The sequence below is a fragment of the Ranitomeya variabilis genome, chromosome 1, assembly GCF_051348905.1.
Source record: "Ranitomeya variabilis isolate aRanVar5 chromosome 1, aRanVar5.hap1, whole genome shotgun sequence".
Lineage (NCBI taxonomy): Eukaryota > Metazoa > Chordata > Amphibia > Anura > Dendrobatidae > Ranitomeya > Ranitomeya variabilis.
In genome coordinates, this window is record NC_135232.1 from 1100321593 (window position 1) to 1100349293 (window position 27701).

Genomic DNA, 27701 nt, shown 5'->3' on the forward strand with positions numbered 1-27701 from the left:
ATCATAGTGTCCCACAGAAACCAATTTAGGCAAAACTCTTGTACTATGTATGTCTATCCTTTATAGCAACCTCTTCAGGAGGCAGCCATATTGGTTGTCACCCAGTGCTTCTGGCCAGTCACAGTCCTGCCTGGCGCTATAACCACGTCTAGTTATTATGTGATGACACAAAGAGTGAATAATGAGGAAAATTGAAAGCCTCTAGTGAGATTTTGGAATTGTCTCTAAATAATATTTATTTGTGGCAACAAATCACAGCGCAGCTTTCATTTCTCATTTTCTCATTCTAACATGAGAGCGGCGCTGTGATTGGTTGCTATGCATAAATCTGCCGCACACAGCCGGTAGTCACTGACTGTCAGCCTCTCTTCTTTGTTCCTTAGGCCCCGCCCACCCCGGCTGTAGCGCCCTCCCATTGGCTGGAAGGGACATGCTGGCCGTGTAGTAGCAGTCAGGCTGCCATTGTTAGCAGGGTGCCCGGCCGCTCTCATCATCATCATGCCCGGGAAAGCCGCCTGTACCGGAGCCGCCATGTACAAGTCCTGCCGAGGTAAGACGGCCGAAAAGCGAGAGCAGCACAGCTCCAGCCTTGTGTGGGCACTGTATGGCAGGAAAGACCGAGGATATGGGCAGAAGGGCGCTGTATGGGGGAGATATGTGAGTGTATGGGCAGAAGGGCTCTGTATAGGGGACATATGTGAGTGTATGGGCAGAAGGGCTCTGTATAGGGGACATATGTGAGTGTATGGGGGAGATATGTGAGTGTATGGGGAGATATGTGAGTGTATGGGGGAGATATGTGAGTGTATGGGGAGATATGTGAGTGTATGGGGGAGATATGTGAGTGTATGGGCAGAAGGGCGCTGTATGGGGGATATATGTGAGTGTATGGGGGAGATATGTGAGTGTATGGGGGATATATGTGAGTGTATGAGCAGAAGGGCGCTGTATGGGGGATATATGTGAGTGTATGGGGGAGATATGTGAGTGTATGGGGGAGATATGTGAGTGTATGGGGGAGATATGTGAGTGTATGGGGGAGATATGTGATTGTATGGGGGAGATATGTGAGTGTATGGGGGACGTATGTGAGTGTATGGGCAGAAGGGCAATGTATGGGGGAGATATGTGAGTGTATAGGGGACATATGTGAGTGTATAGGGGACATATGTGAGTGTATGGGGGACATATGTGAGTGTATGGGGGACATATGTGAGTGTATGGGGGACTTATGTGAGTGTATGGGGGATGTATGTGAGTGTATGGGGGATGTATGTGAGTGTATGGGGGATATATGTGAGTGTATGGGGGAGATATGTGAGTGTATGGGCAGAAGGGCGCTGTATGGGGAGATATGTGAGTGTATGGGCAGAAGGGCTCTGTATAGGGGATATATGTGAGTGTATGGGCAGAAGGGCACTGTATGGGCAGAAGGGCGCTGTATGGGGGATATATGTGATTGTATGGGCAGAAGGGCGCTGTATGGGGGAGATATGTGACTGTATGGACAGAAGGGCACTGTATGGGGGAGATATGTGAGTGTATGGGCAGAAGGGCACTGTATGGTCAGAAGGGCGCTGTATGGGGGATATATGTGATTGTATGGGCAGAAGGGCGCTGTATGGGGGAGATATGTGATTGTATGGGCAGAAGGGCGCTGTATGGGGGAGATATGTGAGTGTATGGGCAGAAGGGCGCTGTATGGGGGAGATATGTGATTGTATGGGCAGAAGGGCGCTGTATGGGGGAGATATGTGAGTGTATGGGCAGAAGGGCACTGTATGGGGGAGATATGTGAGTGTATGGGCAGAAGGGCGCTGTATGGGGGATATATGTGCCTGTATGGGCAGAAGGGCGCTGTATGGGGGATATATGTGATTGTATGGGCAGAAGGGCGCTGTATGGGGGAGATATGTGACTGTATGGGCAGAAGGGCGCTGTATGGGGGATATATGTGACTGTATGGGCAGAAGGGCGCTGTATGGGGGATATATGTGACTGTATGGGCAGAAGGGCGCTGTATGGGGGAGATATGTGATTGTATGGGCAGAAGGGCGCTGTATGGGGGAGATATGTGAGTGTATGGGCAGAAGGGCGCTGTATGGGGGAGATATGTGAGTGTATGGGCAGAAGGGCACTGTATGGGGGATATATGTGACTGTATGGGCAGAAGGGCGCTGTATGGGGGATATATGTGATTGTATGGGCAGAAGGGCGCTGTATGGGGGAGATATGTGAGTGTATGGACAGAAGGGCGCTGTATGGGGGATATATGTGCCTGTATGGGCAGAAGGGCGCTGTATGGGGGATATATGTGACTGTATGGGCAGAAGGGCGCTGTATGGGGGAGATATGTGAGTGTATGGGCAGAAGGGCGCTGTATGGGGGATATATGTGCCTGTATGGGCAGAAGGGCGCTGTATGGGGGATATATGTGATTGTATGGGCAGAAGGGCGCTGTATGGGGGAGATATGTGAGTGTATGGACAGAAGGGCGCTGTATGGGGGATATATGTGCCTGTATGGGCAGAAGGGCGCTGTATGGGGGATATATGTGACTGTATGGGCAGAAGGGCACTGTATGGGGGAGATATGTGAGTGTATGGGCAGAAGGGCGCTGTATGGGGGATATATGTGCCTGTATGGGCAGAAGGGAGCTGTATGGGGGATATATGTGCCTGTATGGGCAGAAGGGCGCTGTATGGGGGATATATGTGACTGTATGGGCAGAAGGGCGCTGTATGGGGGAGATATGTGACTGTATGGACAGAAGGGCGCTGTATGCGTGTATGCATTGTATGGAGGGCATTTATATGGAGATGTATAATGTGTGTATTATGGGCACTGTACGGCTACATATATTGCATTATGGTTATAAACCATTATATTGCTGAAATGTGCAGTTATCCTGGATATCATACGTACGGCTATGATAGAAGCCATTATATGGGTGATCTGTGCATATGTGTTGTAGTAAGCTCCTGATATGGAGCTGTGTATTGGATTCTGGGCAGACACTGATAGCCGGGCATTATACCCGCTGTATAGTCTTTTATTGGGCATTGATTCCATGGCTCTGTATTATGGGCATGATGTGGATGTTATGTGTTACGTTATTATGGAGGCATTATATGTATGTATGTATGAGTATTATACATGTGCACTACTTTACTGTATAGTTGCTTGTAATGTATATGCACAGATTAACCCTTTTATTCTCCCGGTGCATTGCTTCTATACCATGGGATTGTGATTTTTAGGAGGGCTGTATATTTGCGTACACAGGGGTATATACACCTCGCCTGCAATCAGACGGCTCATTGGGATTCAGGGCAGGTCCTCACTTGTCGGATACAGACAGCTGGTGAGTGCCTGAGACCGAGGGCAGCTGCTGCAGAACATCTCTGCAGGATGAAGCAATGCATGGCACAGTGCACCCCTGTTTCTGTGTGTAGTAACTGCTCGCAGGTCCTCTGTGCCACCCGGTCCCTGCCTACTTGGCACTGCCGCCATCACTGAATAGCCTTTCTGGGCAGCGAGCGGTTCTCGTCTCCTGACAGTCTTATTTCCTGTGCGCCGGTGATTGGTGGAGGCTCGGGCTTAGCTCACTGAGACGTATTTCAATTTCTTCCATTGGGAATTTCATCCTCCCTTCTTTTTTTTTTTTTTGCCCGCGAGAGAAAGTAACTGAATGACTTGTCCTCTCTGGCCGAGCGGAGGAGGCTTCTTGCAGCTGTGTCGGGCAGTGAACTGGTTAAATGGAACTGCGCCCCTAATGTCCCCATTGTAATATCATTAGCGGCCTCTCGTTTTAGTTCTCGGCGCCCGTGTATTTCTGCGTGCGGGGAATCTCACTGCGGTTTGATGAAGTGCTTCATCCTGTTTTCTTCGGCCTGGAGTGAATTATTCTGCTGGATGAAGCCGCGATGTTACTGTAGACAGTGATACAATGTTTCCCGCTCCAAAAAGAAGACCAAAAAGACTATTCTGTTCTTCTTGGTATATGGGAAGGATTGGTGACATCTGATATTTCTCCTACTCAGCCCGGATGTGGAAATCAATTTCATTTTTCTGCCCTAAATCTCATCTCTCTGTTCCCTTTAGGCTTATTAGTCTTTTCTGGACTTTTGGCAAACTGGGTGACAACCAGGGCTGTGGAGTCGGTAAGCCAAACCTCCGACTCCTCAATTTCCATGACACCGACTCTGACTCCATGACTCCGACTCCACAGCCCTGGTGACAACTGGGTCAGCCCCAAGGGCATGGCTATGGCACACTTGCCAACTATCCTAGAACATCCAAGAGGCTTCCAGGAATGAAACGGAGACCTATGAGACTCCAGAAGATTTGGCCAAACCCTCTGGCGCTGCCGAAATCTCCTAGAAAATGAATGATGCAGATGGGGCGTCCAGTCTGCTTATCAGGTGATAGAGATGGGACATAGGGTGGGAATGGTTTGGGAAAATATGTTCCCAAATTAAGGGGGCACCACTAGGTCAGATGGCTGGTGGACTAAGGAGCTTGTACTGAACCCATCCTTGGTGCACAATTGGCGAGGCCGTTCCACAGTAGCCTTAGATATTTGGGCAGAGTGTGATTGTATTTGTGCACTATAAGATCGGGCCATGCTTAGAAGGTAATGGCTGATGGGAGAATGAAGGGTAAATGTTGGCACCCAATCTTTTTACTCTGAGAACATAAGCTGCCATGGAAGTGCCCGCTGCAGCTTACACCTTTTGACGGTCGCCATTATTTTTGGGGCTTTGTCTGGTGAGCAAGCAAAAAATAATATTGGTGGGATGTGTGTGAAGAGAGAATGATTAATTCATAAGCGCGGCATACGGCAGTTCAGGAAGGGTCATTATTCACACAGAAACATATGTCCTCCCGGGGGGTCAGCGAGACGCTCTGCAGGACGAGGACTGTGGGAACCAGGGTCTACCGGCAATACTCACTATTGTCAATGTCAATTACTGTGTTTTATCCAAAATTGCACCTGTCACATGAAGGTGATGATCATGATGTTTGGAGGGCCTAACATTCAGGCACGGTGGTCTAACTCTGTATGGGGGACTGATGGTTGATGGTGACTGCCTATAGCAGCGTTCTCCCTGAGACAAGACGCGGGCTGTCGTGTCGACCATTGATTTTTCTAGTAGAGAACATAGGAGAGCGACTAAATGCACGTTCCTGTGTATGGGGGAGTCGGTGGAGATGACTTTTGGCCGAATGTTTGTTCGGTAGAAATTGATTTCTTCCCCATCCAGCCACGGTGGACCAATGGACCTTGCAGCAATTGGCCAATCCGGTAGATGGCGTCTCACCTGGCATTTCTGCAGTGTGCGCATGAGGCCTTAGAATTCGGCTTGGTCTCTCCTTGATCTGCTCATTATCGGGGCCAACGACACGTCAGGAGAAGCTTTTCTCCAAAGAAGACAATCCCAGATTGTGATGACCCATACACTGAGATGTGAGTGGAAAAGGGGGAGAGGAGGGGTCCACCATCATGTCTATCTAGCCGTCCTGTTAATGACTAGGAGCGGATGATACAAAGCTATTTGTGCACCTCAGAGAGCCGAGAAGGATTTAACCTGCCTGAAGGCGAAAGCGAGCCGAGGAACAATGCAGAATGTTATTACCACTGTCTGCAGGATAAACAGCTCACTGCATGGGGGTCTCCCACTGTTTCACAGGTGTAGAGAGGGGAAAAATGGAGTGTGCAATGCTGGGACCGCTGTCAGAGGTGCCCCCACTAATTACTGGCTGGAGTCCCTGGTGTCTTTATATATGAGTCCACTGGGCGGTCCTAACCAGTGATTGACAGCTATCTCTGCATGCAAAGTCATACAGGGAAGACTGAAGATCAGATGGTGTGAAGCCAGGATTGGGCATATTGGACGTGAATCTGCTTGATCCTTTATGTGCACAGGAGATGAGCTGCTGGCAGAGGTGTGGGGCAGCGGCTTATTCCCGTCTCCTCGTTGAGACATTTATTAGACCCGTCCATGTTTTTGGCTGCAGTCAGCAGGGATGCAGTAGCACATTGACAGCTATATGGTCAGTTTTATCGCTCCTACGTATTTTATGCACGGCCAAACTTCTGAACCAAATTTGGCACTTGTTTTTTTATCAAGCACTTTCGAAAAAAGTTTCGGCTCTCTAGCATCTACCATTCTCGAGTTATTCGCAAAAAAAAAAAAGGAACACAAAAGCAAAGATTAAGGACACCATTAGAGAGCCACATAACGACTCGGATATATCGGCTTCATATCAGTAGCTGTTTTTAACCACGCACACAACAAACAGTTAGGGGATGTTCAGGCTTGGGGTTCAAGTCTGCAGTCGCTCTGGGATAGCGCGCAGTGTGCATGCTGTCAGGATTCTATGGCGCTGTGAGCGGGCGGCGGGTGCATGATCACAAGTATGTAGATTGCATACATGCGGTCACATGCCCACTAGATGTGCTACAAGTGAATTGAGTGAGGTTGGACACAGTCTAGTTGATATGTGGCCGTAACTATGCAAATTGCATGCTCAGTCACAAGACCGCCAGCATCGGAGAATCCTGACAGTGCACACTGTTACATAGTCACTGCAGACTTGAACCCCAAGCCTGGACAACCCCTTTAAGACCAAAAGACCCTTACAAAGTTGGTAAATTCTGCTAGTCCTTTATAAATAGGATGTGACTCTTGAGGATGACGACTCCTCCGGTATAGTATCTCCAGACACAACAGAGATTTCTCCGTAAGAATAGAAAGAGGGAGAACACGCACCATTGTGATGTCCGAGGCCGCTCATTAGTCGCCTTTCATGGGACATAAAAGGAAGGCGGATCTAATCTTATAAGACCCCCATCATTAAAGGAAATGTTTCTTTCTGCTGTCACTCATCCCCTTCACTCCGATGTTGCGGAGCGTGGCTGGTCATTGTGTGACGTGCGACATGAAAAAGGCTTTAGCATTACAGCTCATTGTGGAAACATCTGCAGACACGTTCTTCATACAAAGGGTTGAGATCCATGGGAGCGACAGTGACTGGCACAGAGCCGCCATCCATGGCCACCGCTCCTGTATATAAGAGCCGCGTTGGGCTGTACACGTGCCTGTAGCGCAGTATATGCTATTTTTTTCCCTCTAACCAGTGATGTTCCAGGGAATGTTGACGACACGTTTTATGGTAATGTTAGTATATATAACTTGTACTCAGGGGTAATGGCCCCTTATGATAACATTCAATTAAGCATGTTTTCCAAAAATACACACATGGTAAAAGCCCAGGAAGTGCATGTTATACATAGCCAATTATAATCTGTAGCATATCCCTTACACTAATCTGTCACCTGCGTTTTGCTATCCCATCTGATAATAACATCACGTAGGGGCAGAGACCCTGATTCCAGAGATATCACTTACATTATTTGGGTGCAGTGGTTGTAATAAAATCCTTCTTTTCTCTGCTGCAGTGCTGTGAATGCTGAGCTCTGTATAACCCCACTGATTGGCAGCCTTCTGTGTACACTGTGTATAGGCAGAAAGCTGCCAATCAGTGGTGTTGGCGTAGTATGAATGACTACATGGCAGCAGGTTTACTAGTCAAATAGCGATAGTCTCCTGCTGACAACACGGATTTATCATAACTATGGCAAGCGGCCAAGAGACCCATTAGCTTTCAGATGCCTATGAGGTCTCCTGATTCTTCATCCAGCATAGTCTGTGGGCATCTTAGTGTGTTTCCGGGCTAAAATTGTGAATCCAGTTGGCTTTGCTTTTCTTTTTCATTAGTGACCCTGAGCATGGACCACCCAAGGTCACCTCGGTATCCTGTTTTCAGATGGTTCTCCTTGACATCACCATATAAAGTGCAGCGCTGGCATCCTTAGGAGCGGGTCTGACTCTAAGCCACTGGTCAGCATCAGATAATTCTGCCCAGTCTCCATTTTTCATGGTTGGGGCAAGACGACCAGAAACCTGCATGGCTTACCACACTGCTCACAATCACGGTTTTGAGGTCCACAATGTCTTACAAGATGATTTTTCTTTTAAAAGGATTACCTGTCCACATAAAAGTGAGGCGTAACGCTGAGGCAGGCAGACGCACATGGGGCAGTCACGCTTCCTTACTTCTGCCATCCTTCATTTTGGTCTTCTTAATTGAAGGTGCTCTAAAACCAGAGACAACCCTTCATTACTGCGTCTTTTTCAAAGATATAAAAAAGTGCTCTTCTATGCCTTTTATTGACTTTTCTTTTTAGTTTGTTATTTATGGTGGTTTTTTTTTTTTTTTTTTCTTTTTTTGGGCGTTCTGCTGGAATTCAGTGTTGGAAATTCGGGGCGTTGATCTGAGTCGGGCATACACGTTCTATCACATTCTTAATGTTGGCAGAGTTCATTTGTTCTCCAGGAATTGCTTTACTTGACCGAGGTGCGATGTAGGAAATCTCGGCATGGAATAAATGAGGAGTATAAACACTAGCCTCTTGTACGACTCTGGAAATTCATGTCCGTGCACATTCACTGCCGAGGGATCCGGTTACAGATGGACTCGAGGAGAATAAAGCTCCTTTATTCCGAGTCCCAAGATCTATTGGAAATGTGATCAGCAAACCAGCAGACGTGCGGCTGGGATCGGCAATATGTCACCATCTTACCCAACGTAGAGCAGTATCCGATGACTGCAATTGGACGCTAATTTAGAGGGAATGTGTTGCAATTTTTATATTAATAATTATTGACTATAAGCTCATTTATTAAGACCAAACTGAATGTTGTGTATTAATATTTATTTTTTTGCACCTGCTAGGGGCTGACATTTTCATGTAGCATGTCGCTCTGTATAACAGGGCATGTGGTGCCACGAGCAAGGGTTTTCTGTGTGCACAAGGAAATGAGGTCAGCCTGTTTAAATAGGCTGTCAAACGACGCTGATCGGCTTTCATATAGCCGATCTGCAGTTGTTTAACAGTGTAAATGTACCTTAAAGAGGACGCATCTGCAGTGCTACTGGGTGAGGTTGTGTTTGTAAAGGTTTGTGGCTACCGAGAAAATGAAAGGCCGTTAGGTGGACGTTAGAGATCGGAAACCAATTTTTAGATACTTCCACATGAGGTTTCTTCTGGTTTGTAAAAAATTGTAAAAGACCCCATACACAGATGAAAATCGTCTGAACCCACTGACCTTCTCATATGTGTGGTGGCCTCCCAACTCTTCCCTGACAGGTGATGTCACGGGGAATTATTGGGCCTTTGGAATTTCAACAACCGATCCTTTTGATTTCAGGGACAATAAACCATTTCTAGATAAGTGTGTCAGTGGCTGTCTCCCATCTTCCCTTTGAAATCACTTGAAAGTCTGGCCGAGCCGCCTTCACTTGTGTATTAGGTAGTTGGGAGAGAGAACTGTTGGCCAAACGTTCATTTAGTAGACCGCTATCTGGTAGAAGACCAGGCTCCTCTCCAGTTAAGGTGAGACCTGGACCAACAATCTGTCTCTTGCCTAGACCTGGACAAGGTTTTTCTAGACCTGTGCCACCCATCTTGTAGAACCTCATAATATTTCAGGCCTGAAAACATGGCACAACTTTTTTTTCTTTTATTAAAATTTCATCTGAATCCATGCGTAAAATCAATATTAATTCAAAGGCACTTGGAGTACCATAATGGCCCGTCTCAGCCTACGTCTTAGCTATGTATTACGGACGCATACAACGTGGCTTTATCGTGAGCATGATCCCTGAATCTGTACTTTTTTGCTTCTTATTTTTTCTTTATATTACAAGACCCATGACCTATTTTTTTTAACGTTAGTGATTTTTGTGCTTTTAAGGCACATTCCTGATGTCCAAGTGACAGAGAGAATTGGAAGAGTTTGTTCAGCAGTAATTAGTCTGCGCTGGGAATTCCTCGTGGATTTAGTTCTGGGTTACGTCACTGCCCACACATTCGGTAATAGATCATCTTTCATGATGCCTTACAGTTTCAGCGGTTCTGCATTTTCACAGCAACAATGAATTCAATATCATCTTGTCCGCCGTTCAGTTTCCTTTCTTACACATTTGGGCGTCTTCAAAACCCCCAGTTGGAGGAAATCTATCGTGCGGAAACCAAAGCCTTTTACGTGTAGGTGATGGTCACCTAAACTAATGTTCATTGCGAGATTAAGCTTTTTCTGCCGTTGATCACAACATTCATTGCGGACAGTAAAAAAAAAAAAATCATTGATTGGAAGCACATTCCCTTGCGTGTAAAAAGGGATGTCTTGCAGATAATAATGAAAGTAAAGAGGAAAAACTGATGGATCACTCAAAACTCCCCCACCTCATGGCCATTATGACATGATTAAATCTAACCAGGCACCGATCATCTTCCTAGATCTTCGTCTAGCGCTTTTTGGGGGCAGATTATCTCACTGTATAAAACTTCTCAAGACTGGAGGGAAGCTACAAATTTCCACCCCAATTACTCCAGTTGGAACTATGTAATGATCTACTGGTTGGTTTCCAAACATATAGTTGTTGAATATTTAAGAGCCCCCATCGATGTGCCCAACTGATTGACAGGAGACCCTTCTAACCAAAAGACGCTGCTCAAAGTGAGCAACAACTTGCAGGACCTTTCATGTTTGAAGAAACTCAGATGATCCCTGGCAGAAAATACAAGAACCACAACCCTAGAATCTTGCCGGAAGAGACAGAAGCTTTCCCCTCCAATAAGTCATGAGATCTAAGCTTGAGGACCACATTTCAACAAGCGTAACCTTATCTTTGGGTCAGAACCCCTTTGAGTACTGCCATATGTACAGCATAGAGGAGGTCCTTAGTTTAGAGGATGTCCCCCATTGATTGACCTAGAATGGAGAGCTAGGTTGTAGAGTCCCCATACACATTAGATTGCTGTAGGCCAAGCTATCTCTCCTGACTCTCCCATATACATGAACACTCCTGGTTGAGGGATCCTATTTTTTCCATGATTGAGCTGCTGCCAGACTCTTTTTTTTGGCACCAGTTTTTCTTCAGGAGAACAAAAGGAATGGTTGGGAGGCCTCCTCAAACATTGAACGTTTAGCTGATCCTGCAGACATCATCTGGTTTGAAAATTGTGTACAACTCCTTACAGAGTGTTATGCCATTATATTGGCCCAATATATAATGTTAGAACCTGTGAAATGTCAAAATTCCAGAAATTATTTTGATTAAGAAAAAAAATGTTTTTTAAAATCTTACTGGTGTTTGGTTTAGATTTCTTTGCTTGCGTCTATACTATTTTATGTATTAGTTTCCCTAGTTCCTTACCTCTACCGTATAGTTCCTTACCTCTACCGTAATCGGCATAAAAGTGATTTCTTGAAGTGTAAAATAACCTGTGGTTGGAAATACCACATTTCTCGAAGGTTTGGATCCTCAGAAAGTTCTTTTATCTGAAAGAGGCTTTCTTACAAGAAACCTGTGATTGATATATAAATAGTATGAGAATACAAGAGTAGTATTTATGCTGGGGAGACGGGCGCACAATGGGACAAAAGCATTGTAGAGCTTGTAGAAGTATGGAGGTACGAATATCTGTCTTATCTTCCCTGGATGGAGGGGAATAATCCATTGGAAGACACTTCTGGCAGCTGAAAAAAGGGATCAGGCATGTTGAAATTACAGCAAAACCAAATAAATGAGCTGGTGTCTGTGGAAAGTGTAAGAGCATGTTCACATTGTGGCCATTTCACAGAGAAAACCCAAGAAAAAACAAACTGAGCACATACCCTACAGAAAGTAATTGGTAATAGTACATGTTAATAACATAGAGCACTTAGTTACTGCTATTGTAATCAAAATAGAATAAAAGTCATCCCACAGCGACAAGGTGTCCCCACTGCGACAAGGTGTACCCACCGCGACAAGGTGTACCCACTGCGACAAGGTGTACCCATCGGGACGGTTCTAGCCTGTCTCTAGTATTAAAACCTGACCATGTGTCATACGACGTCTTTGTGAATAAAGAGAAGGATAGGTTCCCGACTGAGACATCTATCCAGGGGAAAATATACAGATGAAATCATTGGCTCAGATAGGGAACAAAAAATTACTACAAAACCAAATAAATGAGCCGAACTATAAGCTGGTATACGTGCAACGTGTAAGAGCACTGTGGCAATTTCACAGACAAAACCATAATGAGCATATACCCTACAGCAAGTAAATGGTAATAATACATGTAGAGAACATAGGGTACTTAAGGCTATTTTGATCAAAAAAGCATAAAAGCCATTTCACCACGACAAGGTGTAGACATCAGGCACCCAGGGCCCAGACCTGCTCTGTCCTTTTTCACCTTGATGTTGTATGACACATGGTCAGGCTTTAATACTAGACAGGTTAGGACAGTAACGATGGGTCCACCTTATTGTGGTGGGATGGCTTTTAAAAGTTTACCATAACGAAGAACCCTACGTTATTTACATTTATCATTACTGTGTACTTATTTAGTTGCTGTAGGGTATACGGTCATTTTGTGTTTTTCTCTTTTTTTTTTTTTATTTTGGGTTTCGATGTTGAAATGTAAAGGCTGACAATACGTATTAGTAAGGATGTGAGAACCTACTGATTTTGGCAGGACCAGGCAACCATCTCTTCTCGGAAGATATTGAGGTAAAGAAATATTGGATTCCATCAGGCCTTATCCCTTATTCACCAGGGAGGAGGACTGCTGCTGGCTTATACCCTCTCCCTTAAAACGCATGGATGCTTGGAGAGTCATCAATCTGTATAGGGTGGGTCGGCCGGAATAGCCATAGGACAAATATTTTGCCACATGGGCAGACTAAATTAGAAGGATCCCATAAAGGTGGATCTACACAATAGATATACAGTAAATAGGTTGAAAGTTGAGCAAATATTGAACGCTTGTTCCAACAAAGCCGCCTTTAACCTTTTTTGTTCACGTTGACCGATCACACACCAGCAGAGGTCAAACAATCCTTTCGGGAAGGTTCTTTCACGGAAAGATCATTCATGGTGTAGAAACTTTTGGATGACAATTTTTTTTCCTTTTTTTTTTCCTGATCATGGAATAATTTTTTTATTTTTTGTTAAATTTTACGTGATGAACTTTGGTAGAATTGTCTGCTTTGATCTTTAATGTTTATGGCCACCTTAAATGTTCACCAACATTGGTGGCTTTGGGCATCTTTTGTGTAATGTGTATGACCAGCTTTAGACTTGCTGGAGTTACCACTGGTGGACTTTTAGGGTGATGCCAAGTAGTCAAAGCCTGCTTAAGAGATGTAGCTAAGGAGAGGGAACTGGACCATGTGCCCCAGGTTCTTCAAGCTGTTTTTCCTTAGCCAAGGCAATTCTATACAGGGCTCGGGCAGTGAACTCAACCTCTTTCCTGGTTTAAGGGAAGTCCGTCTTTGGACTTGATTGTCTTCATTAGCTAAAAAGGGGAACCAAACACTAAAAGATCCTTTAGGAAGAACAGGTAAAGAATCCACATGGCGTGAAGACCTATTTGTGAGGTTATGAGGATCAGACTTTGTATTTCTAGATTTGTGCTCTGTGTCACATGCAGACAGAAGATATGCATGTGATTCCCGAATCCGTGTCAAATCATTGTGCTGTGTATACAATATATGTGATGACAAGAAGAAGGGAACAGCTGCCCCGGGGCAGAGCTGGGACGAGAGTCCTGGGAGGCAGCTGCAAACACAAGGCGGGAGGAGCTGATGGACGGTTCCTCCAGGAATGTCCGCGCGCTCCCATGTTTTTGTACGCTGGATGTGCCTCGTGTACGGGCCAAATCAGATGATCTCATATTCCCGCTATGAAGATTATGCTATCTCCGATCTGCCGTGCTATAAACATGTGGACTCTCTCGTTGTGACATGCACGAAGAAGGATCACTATTTTCTTTATTACATATTTTTGTACAGTTTTTTACTTGAATTAGTTTTTGGTTTGTTGGTTGACATCTCAGATGGTTTTTCAGAATTTTTTTTTTTTTTAAATGTTTTATTGTCTGTGAAACGAGACACTTATCTAATAATATTATTATTATTATATGTTTGATACTATTTTTTACTAGGCTTTATTTAATCAAAGTGTGTGGAGTGGGAAACCTTGAGGAAGGGAAAAAATTACTAGTTTAGAGGACGTTCATCTTTAAAGTGGAAATCCATCCCATTGTAGTCCCAATTAATGACACAAGACTTTTTTTGTATTCTAATAAGAAAAGAACGGCGCTCACCAAGCTTGCTGGTCAAACGGGCTGCATGAGAAATCGAAAACCAGTGGGTTCCAAATCCTGCTGGGTAGGTACAGCGAAGAAACCATGAAGAAGAGAAAATTCTATTCGGCAGTATAAAAAGTAGCCTTTGTCATCCATTACAACATAGGGATCCATGGGGGACTTAAACACCTGACGCGTTTCTGCTGCTGCAGTTATACTATGACTAGGGGTGCATGCATCGCCAGAAACGTGTCAGGATTTTGATTCCCCCATGGATCCCTATGTTGTAATGGATTAAAAATTAAGGCTTTTTTTTTTTAATAAAATCCGAATAGATGTGTGAATCTTCTCTTTTTTTTCTATTAGGCCTTATTCAGACCAACGGTTTTCACATCCATGTTTTATTCGTGAGTCTTCATTATAGTCTGTGGGGGCGGTTTACATGTTTTTTTTATTTTTTGTGGATCATGTTACTTGAAAAAAAAAGAAGTCTCCATGATTTTGCCTTTTTATTACATCGTGAATGAAAAGTACCAATACAAGTCTATGGGTCCTGAACTGCACGGATGGCGGCCTTGTATGTCTGAATGAGGCCTTGTATGGACATTCATGTAAATGACCGCCATGTAACACTATAAGTCCCCTCCACTGGCTGCTGCATGGTAAATGCCTATCTGGCCTTGGTTTTTCCTGGACAAGTCCGTCCTTTGCAGGGGCTCTCCTTCATTTTAATCCAAAGAAATCCATGATTTTTGCAATATTCAAATAAAGTGGGAAGTACTTTGCCACACCCAGAGCACTTAACAAAACTTTTTTTCCATCCGTAGTGTCTCCCTTTGAGTGATTGCTCAATACACGGCCAGCGAGATTTGGCTCCCAGCTATCTGATATCATGGAGCATAAATGTTGTGACCCCAGAAAACCCTTTTATGGCTTCGTCTCTTCCACCTATAATGGATTCCATGTACGTTGATGTCTTTGGGGAGCACGGAAACAGCCGAACCACTATGGAGAACGTCAAGACATCCATTAGCGATCATAGACTTTATTTTTTTTTTCTAAAATCGGGAATCATTTTCACATTCTATTTTTTTTCTTATTCGACCTTTTTGACATAGTGCGACATGTCGCTTGAAACCCTCAACCCTACTCGTGCCTGTCCATATTTTTGGCCTTCATTGTTTGGTAGCTAAAATATGTACCATGTGTGGTCAAATGTATTTTTCCATTATATTTTCTTTTGCCCAGATACTTTTTATGAAAACATACAATTTCCGTACATTTGATTAATTTTCATCGTTTTTATATTTTTTTTAATATTTTTTTTTGTCCTTGTTAGAGATGTGGTGAAGATCTGCTTTGTCTTTCCCTTCTCTCCTATAGGATTATATGATTAATAGATTCAGCTTTCATTGTTTCTCAGATTTATACCCTATTATCATATGAAGCTTCTGGCAAACCTGACTTCAATTAGGGTCCGGCTGCTCAGATAGATCCCACAGAAGATACGTTAGGAGCCATTCTTATCTCAGAGACTCTTACGTTGCCTCTATGTTGGAGGTTCCTGAACAAGGCAAGGCCTTCACAAAGCTACTGACAGCAAAGTGAGTTCTCAGCGATGAAGATCTGCTGGAAAACTTTTACCAGGGTGTTGGAAACTTTTTTCTGTTGTTGGAGAGCCTCGGGGACTGAAGTTGTACATATCACTGGCATTCGGCCAAGTTGCCGGGATGATTCTCCCACTGCACAGGTGCAAGGGTTGTGAAGCTATAGATAAGATCTAACATTTATCAGCCTGGAAAACCATATGATAAGTAGACAGCTTTATTGTAAGGAAAAGTTCTCTGCAAGAATTCCATGGAAAATAGGCAATGACTTTGTGTGAATGGTCAGCTGACAATATGAAACCTAAAAATTGTAGGTAGAACCTTCAAGAGCCGGAATAAAGGCCCCATACACGTTAAATAAGTCATCCGAACCTAATGATTTTGGAAGGATCCATTAAAACCTCTGTTTACAGGGGTCTTGTAAATGTCGCCGACAGATTACATCCAGGGCTGTGGAGTCAGAGTCGTAGAGTCGGAGTTGGTGTCATGGAAATTGAAGAGTCAGAGGTTTGGCTTACCGACTCCACAGCCCTGATTACATCTACAGACATAAGTATCTGGTTATTGGAAATGAGTCTCCTGATCCATTTGCTCGGCAAGTCGATGCCAGATGATGTCTCAGAGAACACCGAGGGTGTGTGGGGGAGTTGGGAGAGAAAGTTCATCCACCAGCTAGCACATATTTATGGGTAGCTTAAGGCAGACCATCCAAGTGATAGAGCTGTTGGCTGACGGGTATGTTTCCCGGTTCCCACTGTGGTGCAGTGACCCACGTTACAGCCAGGAGGCGCTGTGTGTGCTCTTCAAGATGCGCTTGGAGGCATAAATGTGATGAGACAAAGTCCGGCAGGAGTGAAAATGGCCGGTTTGTGTGTTGCAGAGGAAGACACTCTGCGCTGTCATTCTGAAGTTTGGTTGGTGTTCTGGGACCTGTAGTCCCACAAGTAATGGTGTAATGCTAATGGGAGACTGGCAGGGCTAGTTATGAGAGATGGGAGGGTCAAACTAGCCACACCCACCCACACTCCCACCCAGGGGAGTGGTTACAGGTATGTAATGTGACCAGGGTGTGGGTCACATGGTTCCTGTGTATGGATCCGTTTGCTCCATTGCAAGGTCCTGGACGGTCAGTGTTGGAGTCTCTTGGCATTGGAGAAGTCCTGCAAGCACCTGAGACCGTGGACCAAGTGGACGGTCAGTTTTGGATTCTCCTAGCACTGGACTGGAGTCCTGGAAGCACTGTAGAGTGAGTCCTGGAATGGTCAGGGTGTTGGATTGTCCTGAAGTGGGCTGGAGTCCTGGAAGCACTGCTGAGGCTATGGACTGAATGCTCGAGGTGTTGGATTGTCCTGGGATGGACTGGAGTCCTGCAAGCACCTGGTAAGAGTGTGAGTCCTGGAATGGTCAGGGTGTTGGATTGTCCTGAAGTGGGCTGGAGTCCTGGAAGCACTGCTGAGGCTATGGACTGAATGCTCGAGGTGTTGGATTGTCCTGGGATGGACTGGAGTCCTGCAAGCACCTGGTAAGAGTGTGATTCCTGGAATGGTCAGGGTGTTGGATTGTCCTCAGATGGACTAGAGTCCTGCAAGCACCTGGTAAGATCATGGACTGATGGCCTGTGTGTTGGAAGTGCCTGTGATTGGACTTCCTGGAAGCGCATGGAAAGGCTGCATCTACAGAGCCTGAGACGATTTCTGTGTTGGGGAAGCTACAGTTCCTACTGTGGGTCTGGACTATCCGAGGTGCCCTGGTCACAAGGACTGTGATCCCAGTGAGGCAGTTTCCCTATGAACCAGCACTGGCAGGAGTGTAGTGTGTGGAGCTGAAGCTCCTGAGAGGTAACCCCTGGTATGGGAAAAACCTGTGATATACGGCATAGATGTATCTGCCATTGGAACAGACTGTCGGGGTTTAATATGTTCCGTTGATGCATGTAACGAACTGTAATGGAGAGAAAAGACGTGACTACCGAATGTTTTGTAAAGCCACATGTGTTAAAGTAACAGACTGTGTGTATCCTGGCTTACGGTGCGGTTTATGATGCTTTAATAAACCGGAGCAGACTTAATTTGTGTGAGAAATCGTGCCTGTATGCGTTATTCCTGTGCAAAGCGAGTGTCCCCCAAGACCCGAAGTAAGGGAAACGCTACACCACATAAAGAAGAACTTTCAGCTCGTCTGAGCGTTCATTGGTTTTCAGTAGGTGGAAGGGAGACAGCCTCTGGAAGACACATCAGTCAGTGACTCTTCTTTTCGGAAACTAAAGAATTTTGTGTGTTAAATTTCAGCTGCCCAATTGTTATCTTCCCCCAACAGCATATGGTGGGAGAGTTGGGAGGTCCCATACACATTCGATAGCCAGTCATCGTGAAATCGGCCAGTTTGGCCAACTTTCATCTAATATGTATGAGGGCCTTGTTTGCATTTGTATTGCGCACCTGTCTCTGCTTGACAGAGCTCCGCTTCCTTCCCCTATGGCCACTGTGCTCAATGTTGGGCTTCACAAATGTCCCAGCTTGTCTCCTTGATATCATCTCCCTAGGCCACTAAGGCCTGTTTGGACACACACCTGTTTCTGAACGGTGTTCTACATACTTGGGTTTAGATCTCTGACTTTATACAAGTCGTCTGTTCCTGTTGTGTCGTCCTGCTTCCGTCCTATCTTCCATTACCAGTTTAGCAAATCCTCGTCGTACCAAGTGCTTGATAACCTTCTGTGCCCACCCTGACCTGAGGCTTAGTGGGTCCACCTTACAAGGTGAGACTTACACAAAGGCACTAAGTATTTGATCTTGGTTCACGCTTCGTGTTGCCTATCCTTGGATCCATCAGGATCTTTTTTTCAACATGTCCTTCCAAAGGAGACTCCAGCACATGCCAATGAATATGCCCACGGTGGCTTGTCTCCACCACAGGAAAACACCAAACATGCACTTTTCAGTATGCGATTTGTATTCTCTGGTTATACTTTGTATACAACGTTCTTCCAGAAAGCGGAAAAATATTTCTAAATGTACAAGGCCTAAATATACCGGGATGGAATGGAATGTGTGGCCAACAATAATTGAAGGGGTCGTCCACTCCTTGGAGATTCACTCATAGGGTAGCTTTGTGGGTTACTTTGCAGGACATTAGTTTCTTATGTTCTACCACCTTGGAGAGGTAGCTACCCTATAAGTCAATATCCAACCTTTATATAGTAGCTTTCTCTCCTATGTGGTGTTTACAAGATTGTTTCTTTTATTTTGTGAGAGCGTTCATTTTCATAGTGTTATCCCATTCAGCATTGCTTTAGAAATTGCATAGTAAGCTAAGGAGAACCAGTACGTCCCACAAGCTGCCTCAAAGATGTCACATTCAGCCAACCAGACTCTGCACTATACTGATGAGGGGCAAACGACCTGAAACAGGCGGTCTGTAGATGAGGCTTTGGCGTGGCTTTTATCCCTGGTCATGTTGTAAGGCTCCTTTTTAAAGGGTTGGACACTGACAAGAGTTGAGCAAAAAGATTAGCAGGATCATGGTCCTGTGGCCACCTCATTAGTTCATGGGCCCAGAGCCCCGCGGATCTTCTACGTCCTGCATCATCACCGACTCTTCTGATTGGTGGCCGCATTACACAGCAGCTACATGCACTGATGACATCAAGGGGTCTACTAATCGGAAGAGGTGCTGGGGATGCAGGATGTCGTAGGTAGTGGTATGTAGGGCTCAGGTCCAGTGATCACGGACTACACATGTTGGCGCTTGGCCGGGGTCATGTGACCTTTTTTTTTTTTTCCCTGTATGCCAATTTTGAAAAATGTTCTACTTTTTGCACTTGAAAGTTGCAAAAAAATGTTAAAAATAGGGAAAAAAGTATATTGTTGGCTGTGTGTAAAATTAACATTGTGTGCATCATGTTGATGAAAGCCATCAGTAAGAACCACGAGTCAAAGTAAAAAAAAAATAAATAAAATAAATGCAAATAATGAATCTGGACCCTTTTGTGTATTGTTTTTTTTTTGTGCTTTTTATAATTTTATTCTGGCGACTTACATATTCTTGTGTTATAATTTTTATTTTCTAACCTTTTATTTCAAATATCAGTATGTTAAATATTCAGCTGAATGTCCGATTATAAAGCCCATTGTAGACAGAGGTGTAGCATCGAGGACGGATTGTGGCCGAGATAGTGGTGAGTGAATGTCCCAGGTCTCGGATGGGTTAATAAACTTTGTCTCTGTGTTTTCAGGAAGGCTTCCCCAGATAAGAGAAGGAATCTTCTGCTTCTTTTAGGATCTTGTTTGTTCTGCTCCTTTGAACTTGTCCATGTTTGCAGAGATATATACTGTATGTACCTGCACTTGGCCCATAGGATTGCAAGCCCAGTGCTGTGGAGTCGGGAGTCAGGGAAATTGAGGAGTCGGAGGTTTGACCTTCTGACTCTACAGCCCTGGTTTAAGGGGCTATGAAGAGGTCGTCAACTATGGGACAGCGCCTTCCTATTGGCTTGCAGTGCAAAATAAAAACAAAAAAAAACATAATTCTAACTCCCCAGACGAGCATCATTCCTCCGATCCCCGGTCTGCAGGACTATGAAGAGGGCGTGTTATCCACTAGTGGATAAATACCCGCCTTTTAAAGGGAATCTGTTGCTAGAGGACTATTAAAGCTGTTGCCAGGTAGTCATCCATAATCATGAACTCTATAACCCCATTTACTTTGACATTCACTTTGGCAGAGCCATTGAGCTCAGTGATTGGCTGCAGCGTTGTCTACCGCAGCAACCAAAGACTGGAGCAGTGGTGGACACAGATCGCTCGATCTGGGGAAGGTAAGTAAAGCAGTTTCTTTGTTTTTACAACTAACCGAGCCTGTGGGCAGAAGTTGGCTGAAACCGGGTACCACTTTTTAGAATAGGCCACCAATTTTAAATAGGTGAGGATCTGACTCTCAGTAGCCCCGCCTGACCATCTGTTAAAGGACACTGTCTCTATGGAGAGCGTGGGATCACCTTTAATGGTGACCAGTTGAATTCGAGTTACAGAAGTGGTGTGGCTCACTGTGCCGTGGTGTTTCCGTAACTTCCATTCATTTCTGTGGTAGTTAGGCATTGTCTTGTTATGATTGACTTTCGGGAACATCCCACTCCTCAGGTTTCTGAGGCATAGAGCTCTTCTGTAGGATTGACAATCTGGACTAGCGGCATTGTCGCACCACTGACCCGAACTGTGTGCCCGCCGACTGATACTGCAGCATCAAAGCGCAGAACTGAATCTGTCCGGATCCAGCGTCAGTGCCGCTTACAAGCTTTATTGGAAAGAGCTTGTAAGTGCTGAGCTCTTGACCTAGGAGACCGACCACTGCCAATAACCTAGGCAAAAAAAAAAGACTATGTCCCATCAGCTTCGTGTTTTATGAGCACTGTATGATGGCTTCGTTGTAAGCGATCATCTTCTCAGACCTTGGCTTCGGTACTTTCAGAGCGATCATTATAAGGTTGGATAAGACGTTGTCTTTATTTTCTTTCTTCTTCCTCACATCTTCGTTAACCCCAGCACATTCTTCTGTAGACCACCTCATAGATGAACCACCGCCAGGACTGGATTTTCCTTAATCAGCGTTCTCTCTGCCTGCGACATCCTCAGTATCAAATCGAGCAGAATGGCTTGTGTACCGTCATTGTGTGAGACCAAAACCACAATCGTACGTTATTCCTAGGGTCAAAATGGGAACGTTTTCTGCAAAATCCGGATTTATTGAAGGAGTTTAATCATAGTGTTTTTTTTTTTTTTTACTTTATTCTTCATTGTTTTCGATGATCAGAGGGATTTGTGGACAGTTCTTTTGCAATGTTCCTACTCATTATTTCCTATAGTTTTGAAGCGTGTGCTTCGTTTCACATAATGAGCACACACATAATAAAATTAGAGGGCTGGGAACGCGGGCTCTAGATGTTTATTTCTCATGGTGTTTTGTGGAGAGACCACCTAGTCTTGTGTCTACTGTCTTGTTAGAGACATGTCTGATTCATAGTTTATTTGCATTCATTGTAGATTTATTTGGTTATAGGCTTGGAATCGACTTGATAAGAGCTGTATAAACCTAGTCGTGTTTGTTATAGCAACGTCCTATAGTTTGGTGCCCGCTTCATGAGTAGACATCTTCTAGAGAAGACAATGTAATCAGCCTTCCAGGCTCCGAGTATTCATTGTCCTCGTAGACTTGAGCCATACTCCGCAAAATCTTCTCACATTCGATAGTTGTCCCGTCCTGACTGAATGACCTCCTCTAAAGTTGCCTATAAAGCTCTGGAAATTCTTACCTCTAGGTGAAAGAAGAGATCGAGCACGTAGAAATCCCACCTGACCGATCCCTATCTTCCCGATGGCTGCCCATTGAGGACTATCGGATAGCATCAGTCCATGTTAGATCGTTGGCTAATCCTTCCAAAACTTGCTGGTTTGGCTTCTTGTATGGTCATCTTCCGTACTGTTGAACTCCTTCATAAAACACCGTAACTATCTTAGATAATTGGTTTGGGTGTATGTTTTGCCTGATCTTCGCCACATGGCAACATCTTGGCCATACCTCTAGCTTTAGGCTAGCCACACACTTCCGATAGCTGACGGCTGAGCCCTCTTTTGGCCATCGGCTATCTCCCCCCAATTTTTGTTTGGCTGAGCCGAACATTCATGTATTTCCGAAAGGAGTGAGATAAGAATGCTGCTGCCAGTCCCCTCTGGCTGCCGGTTACTGCCTGAGTAACGGGCAGTGAAATTCAAGTTGTTCAACCCTTATGTCTCCCGACATCTTATCATACTGTATACTCTCAAGACTGACGGCCAACATCGGCACATTCGGCTGACCTCGTTTAGAGGTTGTACAATTTATTATGGCTAATTAAATGTTACCAGGTTTCGATCGATGGATAAGCAATAACATAGGTGGTGACCTGACGCAGTACCCCCGATATAGACCCTCATGCAATCACTGCTTACAACTCAGTAGTGTTGATGTCCTGGACATTAGCGAGCTCATTCTGCATTGGTTGTCACTCTTCACATTGGGTGTTTCACAACCCTCACCCCCCCAAAAAAAAACCTGATTATTTGAGCATGCAGTGCTTTCAAAGACAAGTCTAGCAATACCTTTACATGGCCAGTCTGTTCCTCCACTACTGATAAATCAGCGGTTTCAATTGATATACACATGAGGCTGAAGAACTATTTGTAGATCTGAAGCCTCTGTCACTCCAGCTCTATGCATATCCTCTTCTTGCTTCACTCACAGCCTCTATACTATGTGACTTAATGTAAAAGAGCCGTCAATCATGCAGGAGGAGGCGGCACTGGGCAGGGGGGGATTAGTAGAGCTGGAGTGACAGAGGCTTCAGATATCCAAATGAGGCTGAAGAGTCATTTGTAGATCAATTGAAACGCTGATTGCTTAGTAATTGAGGAACTTGTATCTGAATAACAGAAAAATGGGAAGAAGCCCCAGTCAGAGACATGAATTCAGGGGGGCCACAGATGTGATGCGATTGTGACAATTCCTGGCCATAATAGTGGTAACTACAAAATGAGGAGTAGACCAAGAGAAATGTCTTGTAAGTCGTTGCTTATTTCGTATCAAGAGGGCAATAGTCACGTCCAAGATCTATGGTCAGTAGAACAAGGTCCTGGTTGTGAAGAATTTGGGGTCTTCAGAGACTTGGGGCTCAGTGGTTCGTTTCCCTGTGAACGGCTCCGTCTAAGGGAAGGTGTTTTCTTTCTGACTTATGAACCGCACCTTGATGACATGTTACAAGATTTAGGCAAACCACATGTAGCGAACATCAGACCAGAAGACAAGTAACTACCGAACGTGAGACATGTGGCTTTAATCTGAGCTCTCGTTCCATTGACCTTAATATTCCTGTTTCTCGGGCACACGGCATTAAGAGATCAAATATGAGCGCCGTCTCGGGGACATAAGGTGGTTACAGAGGAAGGGACTCCGCATCAGATTCGGAATCCGATTATAAACCTTTTGAAGATTGATGTTTGTGCTTAAGGCTTTCATTTATTTAAAGGGGTTGTCCAGTTTAGATAATCCCTACTTCTTGGCAAAATACTTCTAACATTATGCTCATCTTAAAGTGTGTGATCCTCAGTGATCAGCTGCGATCCATCCCATAACCCGACAGTAAGTGTTCAATTTACCTGCAGCGCCCCCAGAGGGGGAATCAAACATTGCACAGTGCCTACTCTAATCAATGTGGTGTCTGTGTAGTTCTGGAGATGACAACCTCTCTAGAGAAAGATTATTTGGTGGCTCCTGGTCCTGCCATAGATTCTGCACTTGGTCGGTTTGACATCAAAGCAAATGGGGGACACCACAATTGACTTCTAAATATTCATTTTTTTTTTTATTGTTCATTCATTTCCTTAATGCAAAGTTAAGCAACTTGCTAAATGTAATGTCTATATTGAAAAAAAAAAATATTCTACCATTTTTGGCTTCTGCATAGTAAGTCCTGTAAATCCTTCATCTAGATCTATGCTTTGCAAAAATGATACTAATAATCAGTCAGTGTTCATGTTCCTGCTCCTGACCGCTTTCCCTCCCCTTCCCTTTCTCTTCTCTCAATTTTAGATTTGGCAGCAGGGAGGCAGAGCAGAGTGCACACATCTCCAGTGTGGAGAGGAGAGAAAGCATGTACAATCTCAGGGAGGGCAGAGAATACAGGTTAAAGATAACCAGGAAAGCATGGGGATAGGAAAATAAGTGCAGGATAGAAACTGTGCAGATAGGATTGAATAAAGGCAGGCGCATCCTGTGTATATACAGACCTGACATCCAGCCTGTATTACTGGTAGAGACACTCCTAGAAGATAAAAATCAGGCTACAAATTGTACATCTTAGCTGAATGAAGGACTAACGATTGCAGATTTAAACTCGGTGCAATTAAAATAATTACTTATGTTAAAAAAAAAAAAAAAGTTTGCCTTGTCATTTTTCCCTACATTCGCCATTCATCGTGTATATTTGACGTGAATTCTGACCGGCATACTGGTTATAATCATGAAGCAGTTTAGCTCCCAAGACCACATTGCTGCAGTTCTGCTGTCCTAATTCTCCCTCGTATTCTTGCATTGCTACCATCCTGATTCTTGGTGATTATGACCTTCCAGGCCAAAAGTCTCTGCTTTCCAGCCTATAATAAGAACAGTCAGATGGTGCCAAATTACAGCAATATTTAAGCTGAAATCAAACCACTTGGCTCAGAGGGAAGACGTTTCTCTCTGGCAGCGGGGCCTGTGATCTTCAGACCTTGGAGGATTCCTGTCTGAGGTTGGTAGGAGAACACTTGACGGATGAGACTCTGGAACGTTTTATGCATAATTAAAGGGAAATAGAAGAGTAAAGCTGGTTCAGCTGCAGTGACCTTGTGGCTTCTTACGTTGGCTCGGTTTCTGCCTCCTTTGTCGCTGACAGAATGCGTTAGATCGTGGCTATAAATGTCTTATGGTGATTCAGCTTCATCTGGAGACTTCTTGGCTCGCTTGTACCCATTGTGCCCCACTTTTGGTAAATTTGGGCTTACAACAGTGGAAAATGTGAAGCTTGGAATGGATGTAACCTGGACTTAGAGGGTTTGTCTTTAGGAGCTCTGCTTCTTGGCTTTATGGATTGGACCAGTGGCATGGTCTCGCTGCTGGCCTGAACGCTGTGCGCTCCCATGGAGGACCTCAGCTAGCGGGATCAGCAAGCTTTAGCGCTAAGAACTTGTAACCACTGTGCTCCTCTCCTAGGAGCCAGCCGGAAAAGAGTAGAAACGGCCAAAAATGATGTCCGACAGAGCACACGGGACTCCATCTAGTCATTAGCCCGTCAGCGCTTCATCCTAAATTCTGTTTTCCAGACGTTGGCTTCGACAGACACTGACTGAGGGGGGAAGTACAATGTGAACATGGCCTTTGATAGCTTTTAGTCTAATGACTCTCTATTCTATCCACCTGCCCTCCTCCATACACATGCACGCCTGGCTCATCTGAGCATACACGTGTTCTTAACAGGGAGAGGGGAGTGAAAACCTTTCTGGTGGCCGTTTATCTTGAGAATAAAGGATCGGACATGTTGAAATCCATCGGCCTGAACCCTGTTTCTTCCTTGCCATGATGGGGCAAAATCTGGTGATTTTCTTCCCCATACATATCAGCCAGGCACAGTGATCTTCCTGTCCGAGATGTGCAGGAAGAATTGCTAATTTTGTGGGTTCTCTGTTTTTGTAGATCCTATTGGCCCATTATTGTGCCCATTTCCAAAGTCACTTGGCCAGCAGCGATCACTTCCGACTCCCACATACACATGAGCGCTCGGCCTATTCTCCTTTTCCCCAAAAAAGGCAGAGGTAAGTCTGAACCTTCCTGCCTTTTCATTGGTGTGGGATGGACAAGCGCCTATGGTAGCCGTACTGTGTCCATCCCACAAAGTAGAAGAGGCAAGGGAGGCATGGTTCACACTGATCAGTGAAAGGGAGAATGGAGGGCACCGGGTATGAGGACTCTACTTGAGAAATGAATGGTTGGAGGGCACCGGGTATGGGGACTCTACTTGAGAAATGAACGGAGGGCACTGGGTATGGGGACTCTACTTGAGAAATGAACGGAGGGCACTGGGTATGGGGACTCTACTTGAGAAATGAATGGTTGGAGGGCATCGGGTATGGGGGCTCTACTTGAGAAATGAACGGAGGGCACTGGGTATGGGGACTCTACTTGAGAAATGAATGGTCGGAGGGCACAGGGTATGAGGACTCTACTTGAGAAATGAATGGTCGGAGGGCACAGGGTATGGGGTCTCTACTTGAGAAATGAATGGTCGGAGGGCACCGGGTATGGGGACTCTACTTGAGAAATGAATGGTTGGAGGGCATCGGGTATGGGAACTCTACTTGAGAAATGAACGGAGGGCACTGGGTATGGGGGCTCTACTTGAGAAATGAACGGAGTACACTGGGTATGGGGACTCTACTTGAGAAATGAATGGTCGCAGGGCATCAGGAATGGGGACTCTACTTGAGAAATGAATGGTCGGAGGGCACAGGGTATGAGGACTCTACTTGAGAAATGAATGGTCGGAGGGCACAGGGTATGGGGTCTCTACTTGAGAAATGAATGGTCGGAGGGCACCGGGTATGGGGACTCTACTTGAGAAATGAATGGTTGGAGGGCATCGGGTATGGGAACTCTACTTGAGAAATGAACGGAGGGCACTGGGTATGGGGGCTCTACTTGAGAAATGAACGGAGTACACTGGGTATGGGGACTCTACTTGAGAAATGAATGGTCGCAGGGCATCAGGAATGGGGACTCTACTTGAGAAATGAATGGTCGGAGGGCACAGGGTATGAGGACTCTACTTGAGAAATGAATGGTCACATTTCAGTTTTGGGGTTGGAGGGTCTCTTTTAATGCCTATGCAATGGACTGTGGGCCCAATTTTATTATTGCATTTACACTTTTTTTTTCTTATTTCTCTCCTTGTTTTTGTTTTTTTTCTTTTAATTTTCAAACTTTTCAAAGTCCTATCTGACATTTTCACGCTCGTGCGTTTTTTTTTTGGTTTTTTTTTTGCATGTTTGCCATCCTTGGTAGAGTTTGCTGATCCATCATTTGAGACTTCTTGAAAAATGTGTAAAATTTGTTGTATATATTCTCCAGTCCTGCATTGAGTGGTTTTATGCACGCCAGGTATTTTGGTGCAATATTTTATTTTTTTTTCAACGTTTTATAAAGCTTTTAACTTTTTACGTTAAGTCACGAAACAGGTTAAAAACCAAAAATACTGATTATTTGGAACAAAAGCCAACAAGGAACACCCCAAGACAAAAAATCTAAGACTTGTGGGC

At 44.8% G+C, this 27701-nt stretch overlaps 1 protein-coding gene across 4 annotated transcripts in view; it reads left to right on the top strand.

Moving 5' to 3' along the window:
* The first annotated feature begins 404 nt into the window (after nt 1-404).
* Nucleotides 405-27701, top strand: part of AFAP1 (actin filament associated protein 1) — a 112717-nt gene continuing 85420 nt past the window's right edge. For all 4 annotated transcript variants that reach the window (XM_077280091.1, XM_077280093.1, XM_077280092.1 and 1 more), the window contains exon 1: nt 405-550. In XM_077280091.1, the coding sequence (XP_077136206.1) occupies nt 499-550 (52 nt within the window). In that variant the 5' untranslated portion in view covers nt 405-498. The remainder of the gene's footprint in view (nt 551-27701) is intronic.